This window comes from Chrysemys picta, chromosome 9, assembly GCF_011386835.1.
Source record: "Chrysemys picta bellii isolate R12L10 chromosome 9, ASM1138683v2, whole genome shotgun sequence".
In the NCBI taxonomy this organism is placed as follows: domain Eukaryota; kingdom Metazoa; phylum Chordata; order Testudines; family Emydidae; genus Chrysemys; species Chrysemys picta.
The window spans coordinates 10,439,491-10,457,472 of record NC_088799.1 but is presented as its reverse complement, the minus strand read 5'-3'; the positions used below and the strand labels follow the sequence as shown (position 1 = coordinate 10,457,472).

Sequence of the window (17,982 nt, the reverse complement as noted above, 5' to 3'; positions counted from 1 at the left end):
ATGAACCAACCAATCCATCTTCCTACATTCTATCCCAAGCCTCATGAGACTCCAGCAGAGAACATCTTGCACACATTGTACATCTGGCAGGCATTAGCTTTTTTCTGGAAAGGACCAAACCTTTCTGGAAATCTCCTAGACTTTTTTGCTGCGCAGTATCCACTCAGAGATTGACTAAATGGATCTCCATAAGCATTCAACAGTGCTATCATATTTGGAACATGCATCTTCCTATGCACATCAGAGCACATTCTACAATACCTCAATAGAGTTCCTCAACAATGTTCTGATAAGTATCAGAGGGATAGCCGTGTTAGTCTGGATCTGTAAAAAGCAACAAAGAGTGCTGTGGCACCTTATAGACTAACAGGTGTATTGGAGAGTCTGATGAAGTGGGTAATCACCCACGAAAGCTTATGCTCCAATACATCTGTTAGTCTATAAGGTGCCACAGGACTCTTTGTTGCATATTGTATTAAGTTTATGTATCTCTGTGGACCAGGGATTGTATGAATGATTGAGTTGTACTCCATGAGGTCACCACAGCTCCTTCAGGAATTAAAACAGTGGAGGGTTATTAAGGTGACTAAGTGAAACTAAACAACTCTAGAACTACAACTCCTTTCCCGGAGTGGTTTGCATATTCTGGTACAGACGGTTTCCAGAGGCTATGAAAACAAAGATAGGGCTTTTGGCTTAAAAAGGCTGCATTTAAACTGACTCAGGGCCTTCTGTCTGATCCAGCAAATGGGCAGGATTTTCTGAAGGACTTTGATCTACTAGGGCTTGATAGGACTGACGGGTGACCTCTCATAAGCTTTTAGCATGTGTGTAGGAAACTTTTGTACATTTCGTACACATTTTCTCTGTAATGCTTTCTCCTTAAGAATAAAGGTGCTTGCTCAGAAAGAACTGCATAGTGACTTGTAACTGCTGGCAATACACTTTTCATAAACATTGGAAACAACACAAAACATAGGCACAGACCTTTAGCCAGGCTGGCTTGCTGGGGATATCACAGTGTATGGCAGGGAGTTGTGCAGCCTTAAACCCCCCCTGGTCAGAAGGGAATGTGATAAGGGTCCATACCCAGAGACTGGTGGTTTCTGGAGACATAAGTGGCCACTTTGGGAGTGGACCACAGAGGGAGGATACAGGTGCAGTTTCCCTGAAACTGTGCAGTTGTCTTTCCCTATCTTATCAGGCTTGGACTGGAATAACCACCAACAGATGAGTAATAGAGATTATCTCCAGAGGGTACTCTATCCGATTCCAGTCATTGTCCTTTCACACCCTCCTTTCTTGTCCCTCTTCAGGGACTATTCTCACGAGAAACATCTGAAGGTTGAGGAGACCTCTTTGGTTCATCTAGGAGTAATAGAGAAGGTGCTTGTGGAATTTGGAGGGAGAGGTTTCTACTCCTGATATTTCTTTATTCTGAATAAAAAATGGGGTCTTTGTCCTCTGCTTGAATTGAGAAGGCTGAACAAATACATAAGCCGTCTCAGATTCAGGATGGTAATGCTAGCCTCCATCATCCCTTCCTTGCACGCTCTGGCACTTGACCTTCTAGACACACACTTCCATATTGCAGTCCATCCAGTCCACAGGAAGTACCTATAATTCTCTAGAGGGACCTAATCACTAGCAATACAGAGTTCTATCATTTTGGCCCCTCCACAGGAGTGAGAGTTTTCACAAAGTGCCTTGCAGTGGCAACTGCACATCTAAGGAGACAGGGCATTCACATCTATATGTACCTGGATGGTTGGCTGATCAAAGGCAGGTCTCATCAAGAAGTGTTCGCAGTTCCATCTCATTATCCTTGACCTACTCAGAGATTTAGGCCTGGTGATTAATTGAAAATTACAAGAAGTCATGCCTTAGCTGTTCTCAATTGATAGCGTTCATAAGGGTTTTAATAGACTCAAAATTGGTAAGAGCACACCTCCCCGAGGAGGGATTTCACTTCTTTGTGATAGTACTCCCTAGTATCAAAGCAAACCAATCGATCATGGTCATGACTTGTGTAAAACTCATGGGCACATGTCAGAATACACTTTTGGTGACCCCTGTAGCCAGACTTCACCTTGTGCCATTACAAGGCTGGCGAAGATCAGTATGTTGTCCGTTTTAACATTATATGGACATTGATAACTATTCCATCTCATATTGTGGCATCACTAAGTTGGTATGCTTGCAGACCTATACCCTTTTCGATCCCTTCATCAAAAAGACAGTGATCACGGATGCTTCAGGAGCAGGATAGGATACACACTTAGATGACCTTCAAATACAGGGAGTTTGGTGTCCAGAGCATGTAAATGTGTTGGAGCTCTGGGCAGTCAGGCTTTTGCAGGGCATTCTTAACCGCCTTGAAAAGTTCTGTCATACAGATTCTCATGGACAACGTGTCTGCAATGCACTATGTAAAGTAGCAGGTGCTCACTCATCGCATCTGTGCCTACCACCAGGCTTTGTAACTGATGCCAGACACATGAGTAATCCTGATATCCCTTCACCTACCAGGTGTCAGCAATACCCCAGTGAATCTTCTTAACCAGTAATCTATAACCAGTCATGAGTGGTACCTCAGAACATCTGTCCTTTCTCTGATATTTCACTAGTTGGCAAAAAAGTCGAGGATGGGAATACCCAACAGAGAGAACACGAAATGCCCAAAATTCTGTGCCAGAGTGGGTATGAGTCATGGATCCATACAGGATGCTTTTCTTACATCTTGAAAACAAGTCTTACTATATATACATCTCTGCTGATTCCTCTGATACCCAAGATAATAAGTAAAATTGGACAAAAGGCAGTGCAGGTAAAACTGATTGGCTTACACAGTTCTGGCTGGTAGATCTCCTTCAAATGTCACCTCAACCTCTAATTACACTGCCAGACATAATATCACTTAATCAGGGTCAGGTTCTCCACCCAGACCTGAAGTCATTACACCTAATATCCTGGATGTTGACTGGCTAAGCACCACTGATGGATACCATTCAGTGCAGGTCAACAGATCTTTCAGTAGAGCTGAAAGTCTTCCCAAGGTAAATCTATTCTTCCAATGCAGGGTCACAAGCCCCAGTACTCACAGCCCCATGGAGCTCTGGGCAGCCGTGATACTGGGTCCAGCTCCGGCCTGTCCTTCTCGAGCGATTCCTCTCTGGCACAGTGCTCCTCCTGGCTCCTGTCCTGGGGTGTCCCCGATTGGCCGCCCTGTCCTTCCCAGGCTTCAGGCAGGTTCTCTGCTGCTTCACTTTGCAAGGGCCTCTGCGGGCTGCCCCTCTCTCTCCCTCCCAGCTTCAGAGTCACCCCCTGGAGTTTCCCTCCTTTTTTCCTCACTCTCCCTCTCCCCCATAGGAAAAAGATTTAAAGAGGCCATGCTCTCTAAACCCCAAAAGGGTTACATATATACTACCTGTATGACCCTAAGGATGTCACATGGGTCGCAGTTGTGTGCTGATTGGGCCGCAAGAGGGCTGCGGGTTGAGAACAACTGACCTAAATAAATCAGTCAGTTTTCCTGTTTTCCTTTCCAAAACTCTCAGCACTCTGAGGGAGAAGAAGCTTCACATTCTGGATATTACTGAGGCCGTAGTATGTTTATCTGGATAGAGTGATACCATTTTTAGACTATCTCTGTGCCTCTTAATTGCATTAAGCAATGTAGGGTCAAGCCATCTCGGCATGGAGACTAGCTAGATGGATTATACAGTGTATTTCTATTACCAGCTGGCAGACATGCCCCTTCCTCCTAACATCAAGGCTCAATCTGCTATTCTGTGCTACCTAAAATAGGCTACTACTCCGTATTTCAAAAATATCTCTTTATCTGAAATAAACGGCCACCTGAAGTAATCCCCTGATTTTTGTTAAACATTATGCTATGGACCTGGCCTCCAGATTAGAGGCAAAATTGGAGCAGGCTGATTTATTTATTTATTACTGTAACACCCACCTTCCAGATGGGCACTGCTTTCTAGTGAGTCTGGGGTGCTGAAATGGAGATCCACATGAACAAATACTCAAAGAAGAAAGAATGGTATCTTACAGTAACTGTGGTTCTTTCAAATGTTTTGTCCACGTGGATCCGCACAGACTTTCCTTTAACGTTACTTTTTTGGAGTCTTTATTAGCTGGTATTCTCACTTAACAAGGGAACTGAGGGGTGGTTGTGGCCACTCCTCCCTTTATGCCCTTAGGTGGGGGGTTGGGGAACTACAGGGACATACAGGGCATAGGAGACCCCCCCAGAGAGACTTATTCAGAGATTCTGATCCAACACAAATGAGTTGCATGTGCACTTGAAGTGGGATCTATGTGGACAAACGCCTTGAAGAATCACAGTGACTGTAAGGTAAGTAACCACTCTTTATCAGAGGAATATCATTAACCGTACTGGTCAGGGATACCATTCTAGACACCTAGCAACAACTGGTACTGAAGCAGTTCCTTGACAAGTATAATTCTTAAAATAATGTGGACATATCCTAAATTAAATCTTTGCTTGCCAATCATTTTTTTTAAGAAGAGGAGAAATTGGTATGTAGGAATCTAATAATGTGCTATTAAGAGTCAGATCTAGCAAAACACCCACTGAAATCAATGGAAGTTCGGGGTGTGCAAGGACCTCATGCCCAGCTAGCTGGATATATTTAAATACATATAAAGGCCTGTATAGCACGAACAGTGATAAATCTGTTTAGGTAAAATACATTATAAAATAGTTTTTACTTAGTTCACTTGATATTTATGGAGGAAATTTAGAGGGATAATGTCAACTTGAGGGTTTTTTAATTGATTAATTTAAAAAATTCAGCTGTTGATGTAACAGCCTTTTAAATATTACATCCTGAATTTAAAAAAATCATAAGGCTTTTTCTGTTCCTCTGATGTTCGTAAGAATTTTTTCAGCAAGGGAGAAACTGACTACACGTGGGAAGAGTGAGACGGATTATATGCAAAGTAATATAAAATGCACAAAAGTAAACAGAAAAAATATTGAAGCAATATTTTTCTCTAATGCCTTCTGTGTTGTGTTTACTATAGTTACATATAAAAGTTTCAGAGAGAACTGTTTTTTCCAAGTTGATTGTCAATTCAAATAATAATTTTATTTCTAAAATTCTTAGAAATTTAACTTTCGTTGATTATAAACTCTTTGTAGCAGGAACAATCTTTTTGTTCTGTGTTTCTACACTGCCTACCACAATGGAATCCTGGTTCACGACGAGGGCTTGTAGGCACTGCCACAATACAAATTATAAATTAATAATAAGAACTGAATTTTAAACAGTGAACATATTTTAAGAATGAATTGTGTCAGTGAATATTTTTAAGGCTTGCCAGACCAGGATTAGTTCTTGAAATAATCAATGAAATATCTATTCAACTTTCAGTTGGCAACCAGAGCGACAGGTTCCTTTTAATGAAGTCAGATTACCACCTCCACCTGATATCAAGAAAGAAATAGGAGAAGGAGATGAAGTGGAGGTGAGTTGACTCTCATGTTTCCTTCCTAGCTTGCCCTCCTGTGGAAGTGACTGTTCAGACGGGATAATGTTAATACTGATTATAGTCACAAGAAAAAGTAGAGTTAAGCTTTAAAAGTGAACATCTAATATATGTAGTGTCTGTCACTAGTAATGGTCGTACTTTTTGAAAGGTAGAATGGTCGAGTAGGTGGAATATGGTTATTACGAACTAGAAGTTACAATATAGAAGAAATTGGTTGAAAAAATGTATTTTCAGTTTGAAAAAATCATAGGAAACAAACCTTTTCTCGTTTTCATTAAAAATTTTCATGGAGCTTTTCATGTTTTCTCAGAAACTGATGACAATCAAAAATGGTGACCCTACCATTCCCATAAAAATTCAACAAAACAGAAATTTCCTACTGAAAATTTCCATTTAATTAAAAAGCCATTTTTGGTCAAAACGAACTAGCTATGTTAGGAACTTGATCTCTGATCCTGACTGCAACTCTGACTTGCCCTTAGGTTTGAACCTGTGCCTATTGAGGTTGATAGCAAAATTCCAATTGAATTCAGTGGTGCAGGATCAGGTCCTTAAACCTTTGTTTCCTCACCTGTAAAATGTGCACACTGTTTACTAGTTCACTTAGGTAGTATTGAGGTTAATGTGTGTGTTTTGAAAATCTGAAACTGTATATTAGTGCTTTATATGACTATATTGTGCTTGATTAGCTCACATAGTTAAAAATTGAATTCCAGCTTCCATTCTAATTCTGCTTTTTCAGTTGGTTATGACCTCAAATAAATTCTTTTGGAGCTGAATTTTTCCATGTTTTATCTCAGCAAAGGGATGATTTTGTTTTTTGAAAGTTTGAACAAGCCCAGCTCATCTGTGCTTGAATTATGTAAATGTGGAAGAAGAAAAGTTTCCCTATAAGTTTGAATCTGAAATTTTGCACTTGGATGACTGAACTATTTTATGGTAGATTCAAGGATAAAGCCAAGTTTGAAAGAAGCTAGTGTTCAGTAAATTTAAAGTTAGGAACATTTGAAATTGGTTGATGACTTTTGTTTGTGTGTTTTATAGTTTGATTTTTTTTTTAAATGTTTATGGAATCTGTGTGTTTTGAGGTATGACAAAAAAACCCACCACAAACATTCCCTCCCCCTCTCTCCAGGACTTTCACTCCACTGTAGTAGTGTCCTCACGGTGAACGAGTGCACACAAGCTTGTGTACTGTAGATTCACATGCTGTGTTGCTGCACAGTAACTCGCTGTGTAAACAAGCTTTGTGTATCCTAGAAAGCTGTGAAAATGTTTCAGATTCAAGTTAATTTTATAATGTTTTATTTTTCTCCTTGAATAAATAATATGTAAAATATTTGCTAGAGAAAATGTACTGTGAAATGTTATTTTGTTTATCCAAGTTAGAGTTCCTTTTTTTAAAGTTAGCTTTGTATTAAACATATTTGACTAAGATTCTCTTCTTTGAGTAGATCCAGCCTTGTATTCCACTTAGGTGTATGTGTGCGCCCAGTGCACTAGAGCCAGAGAATTTTGCCTATCAGTATCCGTAGGAGGCCACACTTGTGCTAAATGAGGCAGCACTGCCTTGACCCCATCCCTCAGTTCCTTCTTATCTCCCGTGGCTGGAGTTGGAGCTCTGTGTGGTTCTTAACCTCACAATTTCTATATTCCTTAGTGACTTTTTTTCTAGTTGTATTTAGAATCATAGAATATTAGGGTTGGAAGGGACCTCAGGAGGTCCTCTAGTCTAACCCCCTGCTCAAAGCAGGACCAATCCCCAGACAGATTTTTACCCCAGTTCCCTAAATGGCCCCCTCAAGGATTGAACTCACAGCCCTGGGTTTAGCAGGCCAATGCTCAAACCAATGAGCTATCTCTCCCTCCTAATTAATATAGTACCCTAGAATTAATTAGTACTCTTAGTATAGTGTTAATTAGATTTAGCATTAATTAACTTTCATTTAAGTATTCCCCTGGTGATATCCTCACCAGGATTTAACATTATCCATTATGTGGGGGAGCGATCCCCGGCAAATGATTCCCACACGTAGTGCTTTCTGTGCTTAGGCTGAGCCACACGAATGGTGTTTGATTTGCAAATCGTTTGCGAAATGGACTCAAGTGATGAGGAGTCTTTGTCTAAAACAGCCTACTTGGACACACCATGCAGCCTGCTTCGGCACCGAGGTTTAAATCAGATCGGAGGTTGCCCTCGGGTTCCAAGAGTGTTATCATTTCATGTTCTGGATCCAGCGCCTCTCTGAAGAGACAGAGGAGTCGCTCCCCGTTGAGTGCATTGACGAAAAGGTTGTATAAGACTGATCGAGGCCTCTCGAGTTCGCATGGGGACTCATCTGTCTCCTGCAGAAGGAGCGCATACTACCATGGTGTGAATGTTGGTGCGTGGGATGGAGTAAGTCCTGTTAACCACTCTCCAGTAACACACAGGGAGGTCAGAGACCTGTACCATTGACTGCAGGTCCTCTGAGGGAGTTGCTCTCCCTATTAACGATTCGCTCCTAGAACCTGCTAGGGTTCTCTGGAGCATGCCGGCTTCAGTACTACTTACTGCAAAGTGCTTGGAGAAATGCTGCTTTGTCTCAGTGCAGGGATTTGAGGGTTTTTATACCCACCCTGTCCCAAATTCCCTGGTCGTAAACACAGTGAACGATAGAGCCTGGCAGGGCAGATTTAAGTCAACTTCTAAGGTTAAGCACGTTAAACAGATGGACCTGATGGATAGGAAGATTTACACCTTTTCTTCCTTGCAGGTGTGGATTGCTAACCAGTAGGCATTGCTGTCGAAATATGACTTTGTGAACTGGCTGGCTATGTCTTAAGTTTGCAGACCAGCTGACTGAAGCTTCCAGGGAAGTATGTTGGACATTTATTACCAAAAGCAGCAGGGTGACTAAGACTTAGTTGCAGTCCGCACTGGACGCCAGGGATACTTGGGCCAGAGTAATGACCTCGATATTGACCATGAGAAGGGTGGCCTGGCTGCAGAATTTGGCCATTGCTCCTGATGTTCAGCAGGCTATAGAGGATTTGCACTTTAATGGCTGCGTGCTTTTTGTTTTTTGTTTTTTTTGTTTTGACAAGATGGATGAACTCTTCACTCCTTCAAGGACAGTAGGACTATCTTATGGCCCTTGAGGGTGTACACATTGGCAGTGCAGAGACCGCCACTATGGTGATCAACAGCAGTATTGTCTGCAGTGCACATTTGGGCAGCTTTCCCTCCCCTGAGATAACAGGACTATCCCAGAAAGGGGCATAGGTCCCAGAGGAGGAGGCATTCAAGTCTGGGGTTTGGCCAATAGACATGCTTTCCCCAGGTGCCCCCCAAGCATCCATTTTGACTCCAGAACAGTGATCTAGTCATTGCACCCTTTTTCCCCTGTCCCCTCTGTTTGGGGGCATGTTGGCTCACTTTCATAATGCTTGGGGCTTGATCACCACTGACAGCTGGGTCCTAAGCACCGTCAGATTGGGGTATGCCATACAGTCCCTCTCACGAGATACTATTCCTCAAGCAGGTCCACTTTTCCTGGCTTTTTTTGCCTGACTGTCTGGGTCTCATTTTAAGTATTGGGAAGTGAACTTTGGTTCACTCTCAGAAAATCGAGTTCATTGGGGCCCTAAAAGACACTAAGTTCAAAAGCTTTTTGCCCACCGACCCTTTTAAGGCAATTCGCCACCTTTGCCTCAGTCTTCAGTCTCTGCTTCCAGGACAGTTCAGATGTGCCTGGGGCTCTTGAACCTCGTGTCCGCAGCAATCAGGTTGTGGCAGTTCTGCATCGAGCAGAGTATCACTCTGATACCCAACCACTTGCCTGAGGTCCAGAATCATCTTTCAGACCATCTCAGTAGGAATGTTTGTCTGAGTCACAAGTGATCCCTGAGGCCAAGTGTCCTCCAGGTCATCTTCACAGCTTGGGGCATTTTGATGATTGACCTGTTTGCTATGAGGGACAACAGGAAATGTCTGTTCTGCTTTCGAGGGGGCCTCAGTCTGAGCTCCCTAACTGAAACTTTTCACCTCAGCTGGCAGTTGGCTCTCCTGTATGCTTTTCTTCTGATCTCAGTCATCCCACACGTCATCCTCAAGCTGAAGGCGGATTGGGCCAAGCTTGTTCTCATTGCCCCAGTATAGCTGAGGTAGTGCTGGTTCTCTGACCTTCTCACACTGTCAATTCAGCCTCCCTTGCTCCTTCCTCTCATGGCGTAGCTGTTTCATGGTTGAATGAGGAGAGAGAGCAGTGTTCAGCGGCTGTTCAGAAGGTACTACTCAACAGTAGAAAGCCTTCTACCAGAATGGCTTACTTGGTGAAATAGAAGCAGTTTTTTTGATGTGGCCATTGGCCTGTGGAATTCAACCTATGCAGGTTTTTATCCAGGACATCTTGGAGTACTTGCTGCACCTTCAGTCATCAGATCTTGCACTTAGCTTATTGAGAGTGCATCTGACAGTTAATATCAGCATTTCATCCTCTCTCATTCAGGGAAGATCAGTCTTCTCCAATGGCATGGTAGCAAGATTCTTAAAAGGGCTTCTTCATCTCCATCCTTCTCTGGTCTGGGAGCTGATTCCTCTGTGGGACCTTAACATTTGGCTCTGGAGAGCCAAAGCCAAGAGCTGGAGCAAGCTAAAGGCAGGGAAGCAGTGGAGGGGCTTACCCTCTGACTTCCATTTTGACTTATGATATATCCGGTGTTCTCAGCACAGTACATTCTGACAATTGTGACATTCTATTTCTCTTTAATGTTTTTTTTTTTTTAAAAAAGAGCACTGCCAGTGTGTATTAAACCAAACCAAGAGGAATGATTAAAAGGGCATTTAATAGTAGGATATGGAGTCTTTCATTTCTAACTTGCCAGATCAAATAAACCTTTTAAAACAAGAATGACTAAAAGCTGCAGTGGCCTCTGGGAAATGAATTTGGCAAGATTCAGAATCTATTTAATAATGGGTAAGAGGGATCATAAATAAAAATACCTGTTAGAACTAATTGGTGCCCTCAGCAACAGCCTCAGCCGAAGGCCAGTGATTGACTGAACCGTAAAAACTCACCTACCCTCATATTCCCAGTGATGGCAACTTCAGATCAGGGAGAAAGCATGTTGCTGGGGTAGTGTAACTAATGCTACTGCTGCTGCTTATTCTGCTTGTTCCATAGTTTCCAGGACTGCTGAGCTGACATCTTTTCTAGAGCAATATAATCACACACAAATTAAATTAATAGAACAATAAAACACTTGCCAAGTTTTTATCCTGATACACCAAAAGAGTTTGAAATCCCTCCTGCTTCTCCTGCACAGCTAATATGAAAGATTAAATGGAACTAAAAATTGCTTGCCATGTTGGCTGCAGTAGCACTAAAAATAAAGCAAAACAATATGTTTGCTAAATAGAGAACAGAATTATTATTGAAAAACTACTATTTTCAGATATTTGAAAACATCCTTTCAGGTAGCAAACTAGATATCTGCCAAATGAAGATAGAAATTGCAGTACTTTTATATATCAAGTTCTTAGTACTGCAAAAACCTTCAGTGTTTGCTGCTTTCAGCTTTGGCCAGTTAGAAATAATAATTATTTTGCATGATAAGTATCCAGTGTGTAATATAATATTGATGTTAGGCCTGATCTACACACAGATTTTGTATCAGCATAACTATTTCTGTTTGGACATAAGCATATTTATGCCAGATAATTGTCTTCACGCTAAAGGTTTTGTTCCACCTTCACTATACTGGTAATATTAAAATGGTACAATTTGTATGTATAGACAGGGCCTTAGTCTTTGTGTCAGAATAACTGAGAGAGTTAAAACAATGTAGAACTTGAACTAAAAGCTATTACATTATTATTTTTTTGAAAATGCATGTGTGTTTAAAATTTTTTTTTTTTGTATTGGCTGTTTTAATCTGGAATCCCCAAATTTAGGTCCTGATCCTGCCCTCATTGAAGTTAATGGATAAACTCCATTTGCCTTCAGTGGTTTTGAATTGTTTCCATAGTAAAAACACTTGTGTTTTAAGGAGAGACACAGTACTTGAGCCTCCTATGAAATCTTAGCAGCAAAACAAAATGAGAGCCAGAGCAAAAGACAGAATATGGAAAAATTACTTGTGAATAAAGTTGAGTATGTTTGTAAATCTTTGCAAGATTAAGGTCTTATCATTCTTTCAGCGTAGGTATTTTTATACAATTATAGATTACATATGAGTCGGGGGATTGGATACACATAGTAGTAGTGTATACTATGATGCAAAAAAAATTAATAAATGCATTTATATGTAGTGATTTTTAGAAGTTGAGAAGATAATTTTATGCAAAAACATTATAATGTTTTTGAGTGTTCATTTATAATTCTTCAACTCTTTGTGTGTGACTTATATAGAAACCTGCCAAAGAAAACATTTCTAAACCTATAGTCTGCTCCCTCATTATCAGATGAGCACTTGTGACTTTCCAACCCAGCCAACACCAGTTGCAATACTGAGGAGACTGGGAGTTAAGTTTTAATTATGTATACAGGGTAGCGTAACCTGTTGGTTTTTTCTCAACACTTTTGTATAATAATTTAATTACTATGTTGTTTATTAAGTATTGCTCAACTAAATGCTCAGCTGAGGGAAAAGCCTGAAAGATTTCATCTGAAACCTTTTTTCAAGAAAGGAGTAAGCACCTGAAAAATAGACTTATAATGCCAGTGAATTTTTTTAACCATACCTACAGTACCGTATCATTAGCATGGTTTTACAATATATTCATGCCTTCGCTTTTCATGTCAAAGTTAGATCTGAGTTTATTAGAAATAGTCCACAAACACAGAGCTCTACTTTTTAGCCTGATGGTGATCATCATCATTTCAGTTGAATGCAAAGCCAATATTAAGAGCTGTAGGAAGATAGTTATTGGAAATATTTTCAGTTACCATTCTTTTGTTGTTGTTTAGTGTGTGCTATACTTTGTTTAATGCACGTTATTCAAACCTCTTATTACAAAATTATTAATTTTCTTTTGGACTGTATAGTATCTTAAGCGTGTTAACATTTGTAAAGAATTATCTTCACAGCACCCTTGGGAAGTGAGATGGTATTATTTCCCCCCATTTTATGCATGGGGAGCTGACGCACAAAGAGATTAAGTGCAAAAGTCCTAATTTTTGGGTGTCCACTTTGAGACACCTAGGGACTGATTTTTTTTTTTCCAGAGTATTTAGCATTGCACCTTACATGTTCATAGCACAGCTCACATTGACTTAAGTTGTAGCTGAGTGCGCTTAGCATTTCAGCAGATCAGGTCTTACGGTCTCAAGTTAGAAAATGAGGAACACATAATCAATGTGAAAAAGTTTGATTTCAGTGACTGTAGCCCAGCATCATGTAGGAACTCTGTAACAGGAGAAGGAATGAATGCAGTTCTCCATGGCAGTATTCAACTGCCTTAATCACGAGACCATACTTTTTCTTCCTGCAGTCCCCTGTTTCATTTATTACATGCCTTCCAATTTCTGGAACAAATGAGACAGGGGCCTCCATACAAAAGCTTCCTCCACTACATAGTCCTCATTCATCCCTAGAGCATGGTTCATCCCGTAAACTGAACGAGGCAGGAGTCCTATGGAAAAATTAGTATGTGGCTGTGTGTTTCAAAACTATATCATAATGCACATGCACAGGGGGTAGAATCAATGTTGTGCAGGCATCCTTTTGGCATTTTCTAACTTTTAAGTGCTTCATTTTGCTGCCTTAATGTTCTTTTCATGTATTTTTTGGATGTAAATTCTTATTAAAATAAACAATACCTCAATCAAATTGAAAAATCAGAAATTGCCTTTTGAAGCCATAGTGACGTAGGCGCCGACTCTGTGAGTGCTCCAGGACTCCAACCCTCCCGCCCAGCACCTCCTGCCCACCGCAATCAGCTGTTCCTCGGTGTGCTGGAAGCTGGGGGGGGGGAGGGGGGAGGGAGGAGCAGGGATGGAGGGTGAGGAACTGGGTGGGAAGAGGTGGGGTTGGGGGCGGGGCCTGGGGTGGAAGAGGTGGGGTGGAGGCTTGAGGGAAGAAGGCGGGTGGGGGTAGGGCCTGGGGCAGAGCTGGGGGTTGAGCACCCACAGGGCTTGGAGGAAGCCAGCGCCTGTGCATAGTGAGCCCCAGTTTGGGTCAGAAATGGGGTTTAGACATTTAGGTCCATATCACAGATCTCTACCACTTCAGCTAATAGGATAACTGATAGCAGTAGTAGGCTGTTATATTCTATGTGGACTAGCTACTAGTGGAAGATAAAATATACACTTTGCTCGTGGATCTCACAGATATTAACTAATAGCACAGAAATGTAGAAACACAGGACTCCTGGGTTCAGTTCCAGGTTCTGGAAGGGGGAATGTTCCTTGGTAGTTATAGAACCTTCTGCACCTGAGTCCACAGTACAGCCTGTCTCCTTTGTCCTTTGCTCCTACCCATGTACTCCTATCCACCCTCCACCCACAACTATTCTGGCTGCATGCCCTCTATCCTCATTTCTCTCTCCCCTCCTGCTCCTGTCCAACCCGCTTGACTTCTGTCCAACCTCCCACTCCCAGTTCTTGCCTTCCTATCCCACACCTCTTTGTCCCTTGTCTCCTGCCCACCCCCTGTCTCTTCCTTGCCTTCTGCTCCCTGCCCACTCTGTACCTATATACCTTCACAGCCCTCTCTTTTTTTCCATGTTCCTATCCGTAATCCCTCACCATATCCTTTCCTCCTATGCCTCCTCGTCTCTTCCCTATCCTCTGGCTCCTGCAACCCTTCCTGCACCATTCCTCACGCCTCAGCATTGGAGTCAGGCAGCTTCCTCCTTCTCGATACTGCCTGTGTATCAGCAGGGAAAACTTTGAGAGCACAGGAGAGACAATTTTCCATAGTATCTCCTGGTGTCCTGCAGGAGCAGTTTCAAGAAAAGCTGTGCATTTGATTTTTCCTTCCTAAATGAAGTACTTTGCACTTGTCTTTATTGAATTTCATCTTGTTGAATTCAGACCAATTCTCTAATTTGTCACGGTCATTTTGAATTCTAATCCTGTCCTTCAAAGTGCTTGCAGCCCTCCCAGCATGTGTCCCCTGTAGATTTTATAAGCATACTCTTTACTCCATTATCTAAGTCATTAAATGAAAATATTGAATAGTCCTGGACCCATGACTGACCACTGCAGGATCCCACTAAATACACCCTCCCAGTTTGATAGTGAACCATTGATAACTACTCTTTGAGAATGGTGTTTCAACCAGTTATGCACCTACCTTATAATAAATTAATCTAGTCCACATTTCCCTATTTGCTTATGAGAATGTCATGTGGGAAGTGCAATAGCATAGTAGAGTTGATACAGCAAATTGATCTAGACTCAGTTCAGTGACATGCAATGGAAAAGTCCATCCTGACTGATCACTGTTCGAAGAACATTCACAGGCTTAGACAGTGTGACCTGGAATTTGCTCTGCAAAGTTACACAGCAAGAATCTCTCAGCATCTTTATCAGAAATGCACAGTACACCAATGAAGAAGCAAACAAAGTTTTATAAATTGGTAATGGCAAAGTAAGCATTAGTGTAACAATGTCACTATTAGAAAAGGCAAATGTATCTCTGAATAAGTAATGCACTTCTTTTAATGGGTAGGAAAGGTCTGTGCCTATGTATTATAATATACAGCTTTGCAGAGAAACAGTGTAGTCTAACGCATACTGGTCTGAGAAAAAGCAAATTCTGTAACCAGTTCTGCTTCTGACTCATTGTATTATCTTCACCAATTGCTTCATTGCTCTGCTGTGAGCTTTCTGGATAGATATTTTGTGTGTCTCCTGAGCTCCCAAGTATCCATCATTATATTAAAAGACCTATTAAGCTGCTGCCTTCCTTTTGTTTTTCAGAGTAGAAATCTTCGGCCATCTCTCTTCCCATGGTCTTTTCCTCCTGGTGGGCCTGGTGTCATTTTACATTGTCTTCAGCCAAGGAGGGCTAGCCCTCACTTCTTCCAAAGAGAGATTTTTTGCTAGGAATTAAACTTGAAAAAGAGAATGTGTGCTAGACTCTAATGTTTGGTCAGTGGTTTACTCTGGTGGCTGCACTTTTTAAAATATTATTATTATTTATTATTTTGCTTCACAGCCCTGCTTTTCCATCTCTTTCATTTTGCAGTAAAATCACAGTCTGTTTATAGCACTGGTTTTGCCATGGGAATGAATATGATGTCACAAGTTCAGCCTTCTGACCTCAGGGTAGGATCAGTTAGGGAAAGATGGGCCAGGAAGGTGCAGGTCTTTTTCTCCAGAGAGTGCTTGGTTGTAAAAGGTGTGTGGGGGGGAAAAAAACGTGAAAAAGTATACAGTAACTCCTTGCTTAACGTTGTAGTTATGTTCCTGAAAAATGTGACTTTAAGCGAAACGATGTTAAGCAAATCCAATTTCCCCATAAGAATTAATTTAAATTAATGGGGGTTAGGTTCCAGGGAAATGGGGTTAGGTTCCAGGGAAATTTTTTTCACCAGACAAAAAACTATATATAAAACTTATATACACACACACACACACACACACAGTATAAGTTTTAAACAAACAGTACTGTACACAGCAATGATTGTGAAGCTTGGTTGAGGTGGTGAAGTCAGAGGGTGGGATATTTCCCAGGAATGCCTTACTGCTAAATGATGAACTAGCATTTGGCTGAGCCCTCAAGAGTTAACGCATTGTTGTTAATGTAGCCTCACACTCTAGCACCAATGGAGGGAAGGGAGACAGCATGGCAGACAGAGACACACCCTGTGTGTAGGAGAAAGAGAGAGAGATGCGCATTGCCCCTTTAAGTACACTGACCCCACTCTAAGTACACTGCCTTTTTAAGTATATCAGCAAGTTGAGACAGCAGCTGCAGCCAGCAAGCTCTCTCCCTCCTGAGCCCTGTTGTCAACTAACCCTGCTCTATATGGAGAAAGTGTAAGCAGGGGGGAGGGGGAGGAGCAGGAGAGAGGGGGACACTCTGACATTATCTCCCCTTCTCTTCCCTCCCCCCACCCCCGCACAGCAAGTAGGAGGCTCCCGGGAGCAGCTCCAAGGCAGAGGGCAGGAGCAGCACATAGCAGTGTGGGAGGGACAGCTGAACTGCTGGCAATTGATAGCCTGCTGGGCTGTTGCCACACAGGGGACATGGGGGAGCGGGGAGCTGATAGGGGGGCTGCCGGTCCACCCTGGTTCAAAGCCCCCACCAGCTAGCTGCAACGGGCTACTCTTCCTGCAAGTAGTGGACAAAGCAGGCGGCTGCCAAACAAAGTTATAAGGGAGCATTGCACAACTTTAAACAAGCATGTTCCCTAATTGATCAGCAACGAAACAACAACGTTAACCGGGACGACTTTAAGTGAGGAGTTACTGTATCTGTGTTTTAGGGATAATATGTGTACAACTCCATCCAGTATGAAACTGCCTGTTTTCATCTTTATTAATCCTTTATTACTGGTGGTGATTTAGTTCTCTATTTTTACTGGCTGACTCTTTAATTTTCCATCAAGATTTTTGGAACATAAGTGTTCTTGAGGTGACTGGACTAGACTTGCCTTATTGATTTTGATACTCAGAGAAGGGTAGTGTATCTCTTCATGAAATACCTACTGTTAAAGAGTGCTACATATATGTACAGGGCAAGTTTTGGGGGGCGGAGGGGAAGATGATTTTTTTCAAGTTAAAACACTCAGTAAGGAAGGTAGTATTGACAGCAGCATTGTCAGTGATGGATCTTAGACATATAGTCTAAGAATTGCCAAAGGCTTTTTTCCCTTGATATTACAAATGGAAAAATGGTATTTGGCATAGTCAGTCTGGCCAGTGCAGGGTATATTTTTGTCTGTTTTGCCGTGGCTACTTATAAATTTCTTTCTGATAGCCTTAGTTTACTACATTAATGTATACTGAACTTGTGGAACAATTCAAAGTTGTGAATCCCCCAATTCATCACTTGCCTATTGTTAAGTAGGTACGGGAGTACCTATAGTAGCAGTATTGTGAGCTGACCCGAGTCCAGGTCATTGAGTAAACTATAGACAAAATTGCATCCTTAACTGTGAATTTCTTGGTTCTTGTGCACTTTAGCGTCACAGAAAAGTGTTTAAAATTATTGCGGAATTGCAAGAATCCCGTGTCTTCACCTGCTATTGAGTAAATTTTTACGCTCCAGTTTTAAACCCCTCAAAAAGCTGCCTTGTGTATTGTTAACAGAATCTGCACACCTAATCTGTGTAGTGCAATGTTATGAAAATGTATATGATGAGAAGCACATATGACTATGGCTAACTGGAATTTTATATAAAAATAGTTTTAAATTGCAGTATCTTATACTACTGGTGGCTTTTATCTTGGTGATTAGCTGGGTTAGTTGAAAAAGATTCTTTCTGCTTCACTGTTGGTTTAACCTGTTAGGTTTTTTAAT

General features: G+C 41.6%; 1 protein-coding gene across 4 annotated transcripts in view; it reads left to right on the top strand.

Annotated features, from left to right (window-relative positions):
• Window positions 1–17,982, top strand: part of FXR1 (FMR1 autosomal homolog 1) — a 65,768-nt gene that overhangs the window by 16,033 nt on the left and 31,753 nt on the right. For all 4 annotated transcript variants that reach the window (XM_005285975.5, XM_065557706.1, XM_005285974.4 and 1 more), the window contains exon 3: window positions 5,409–5,502. In XM_005285975.5, coding sequence (XP_005286032.1) covers window positions 5,409–5,502 — 94 coding nt within the window. The remainder of the gene's footprint in view (window positions 1–5,408; window positions 5,503–17,982) is intronic.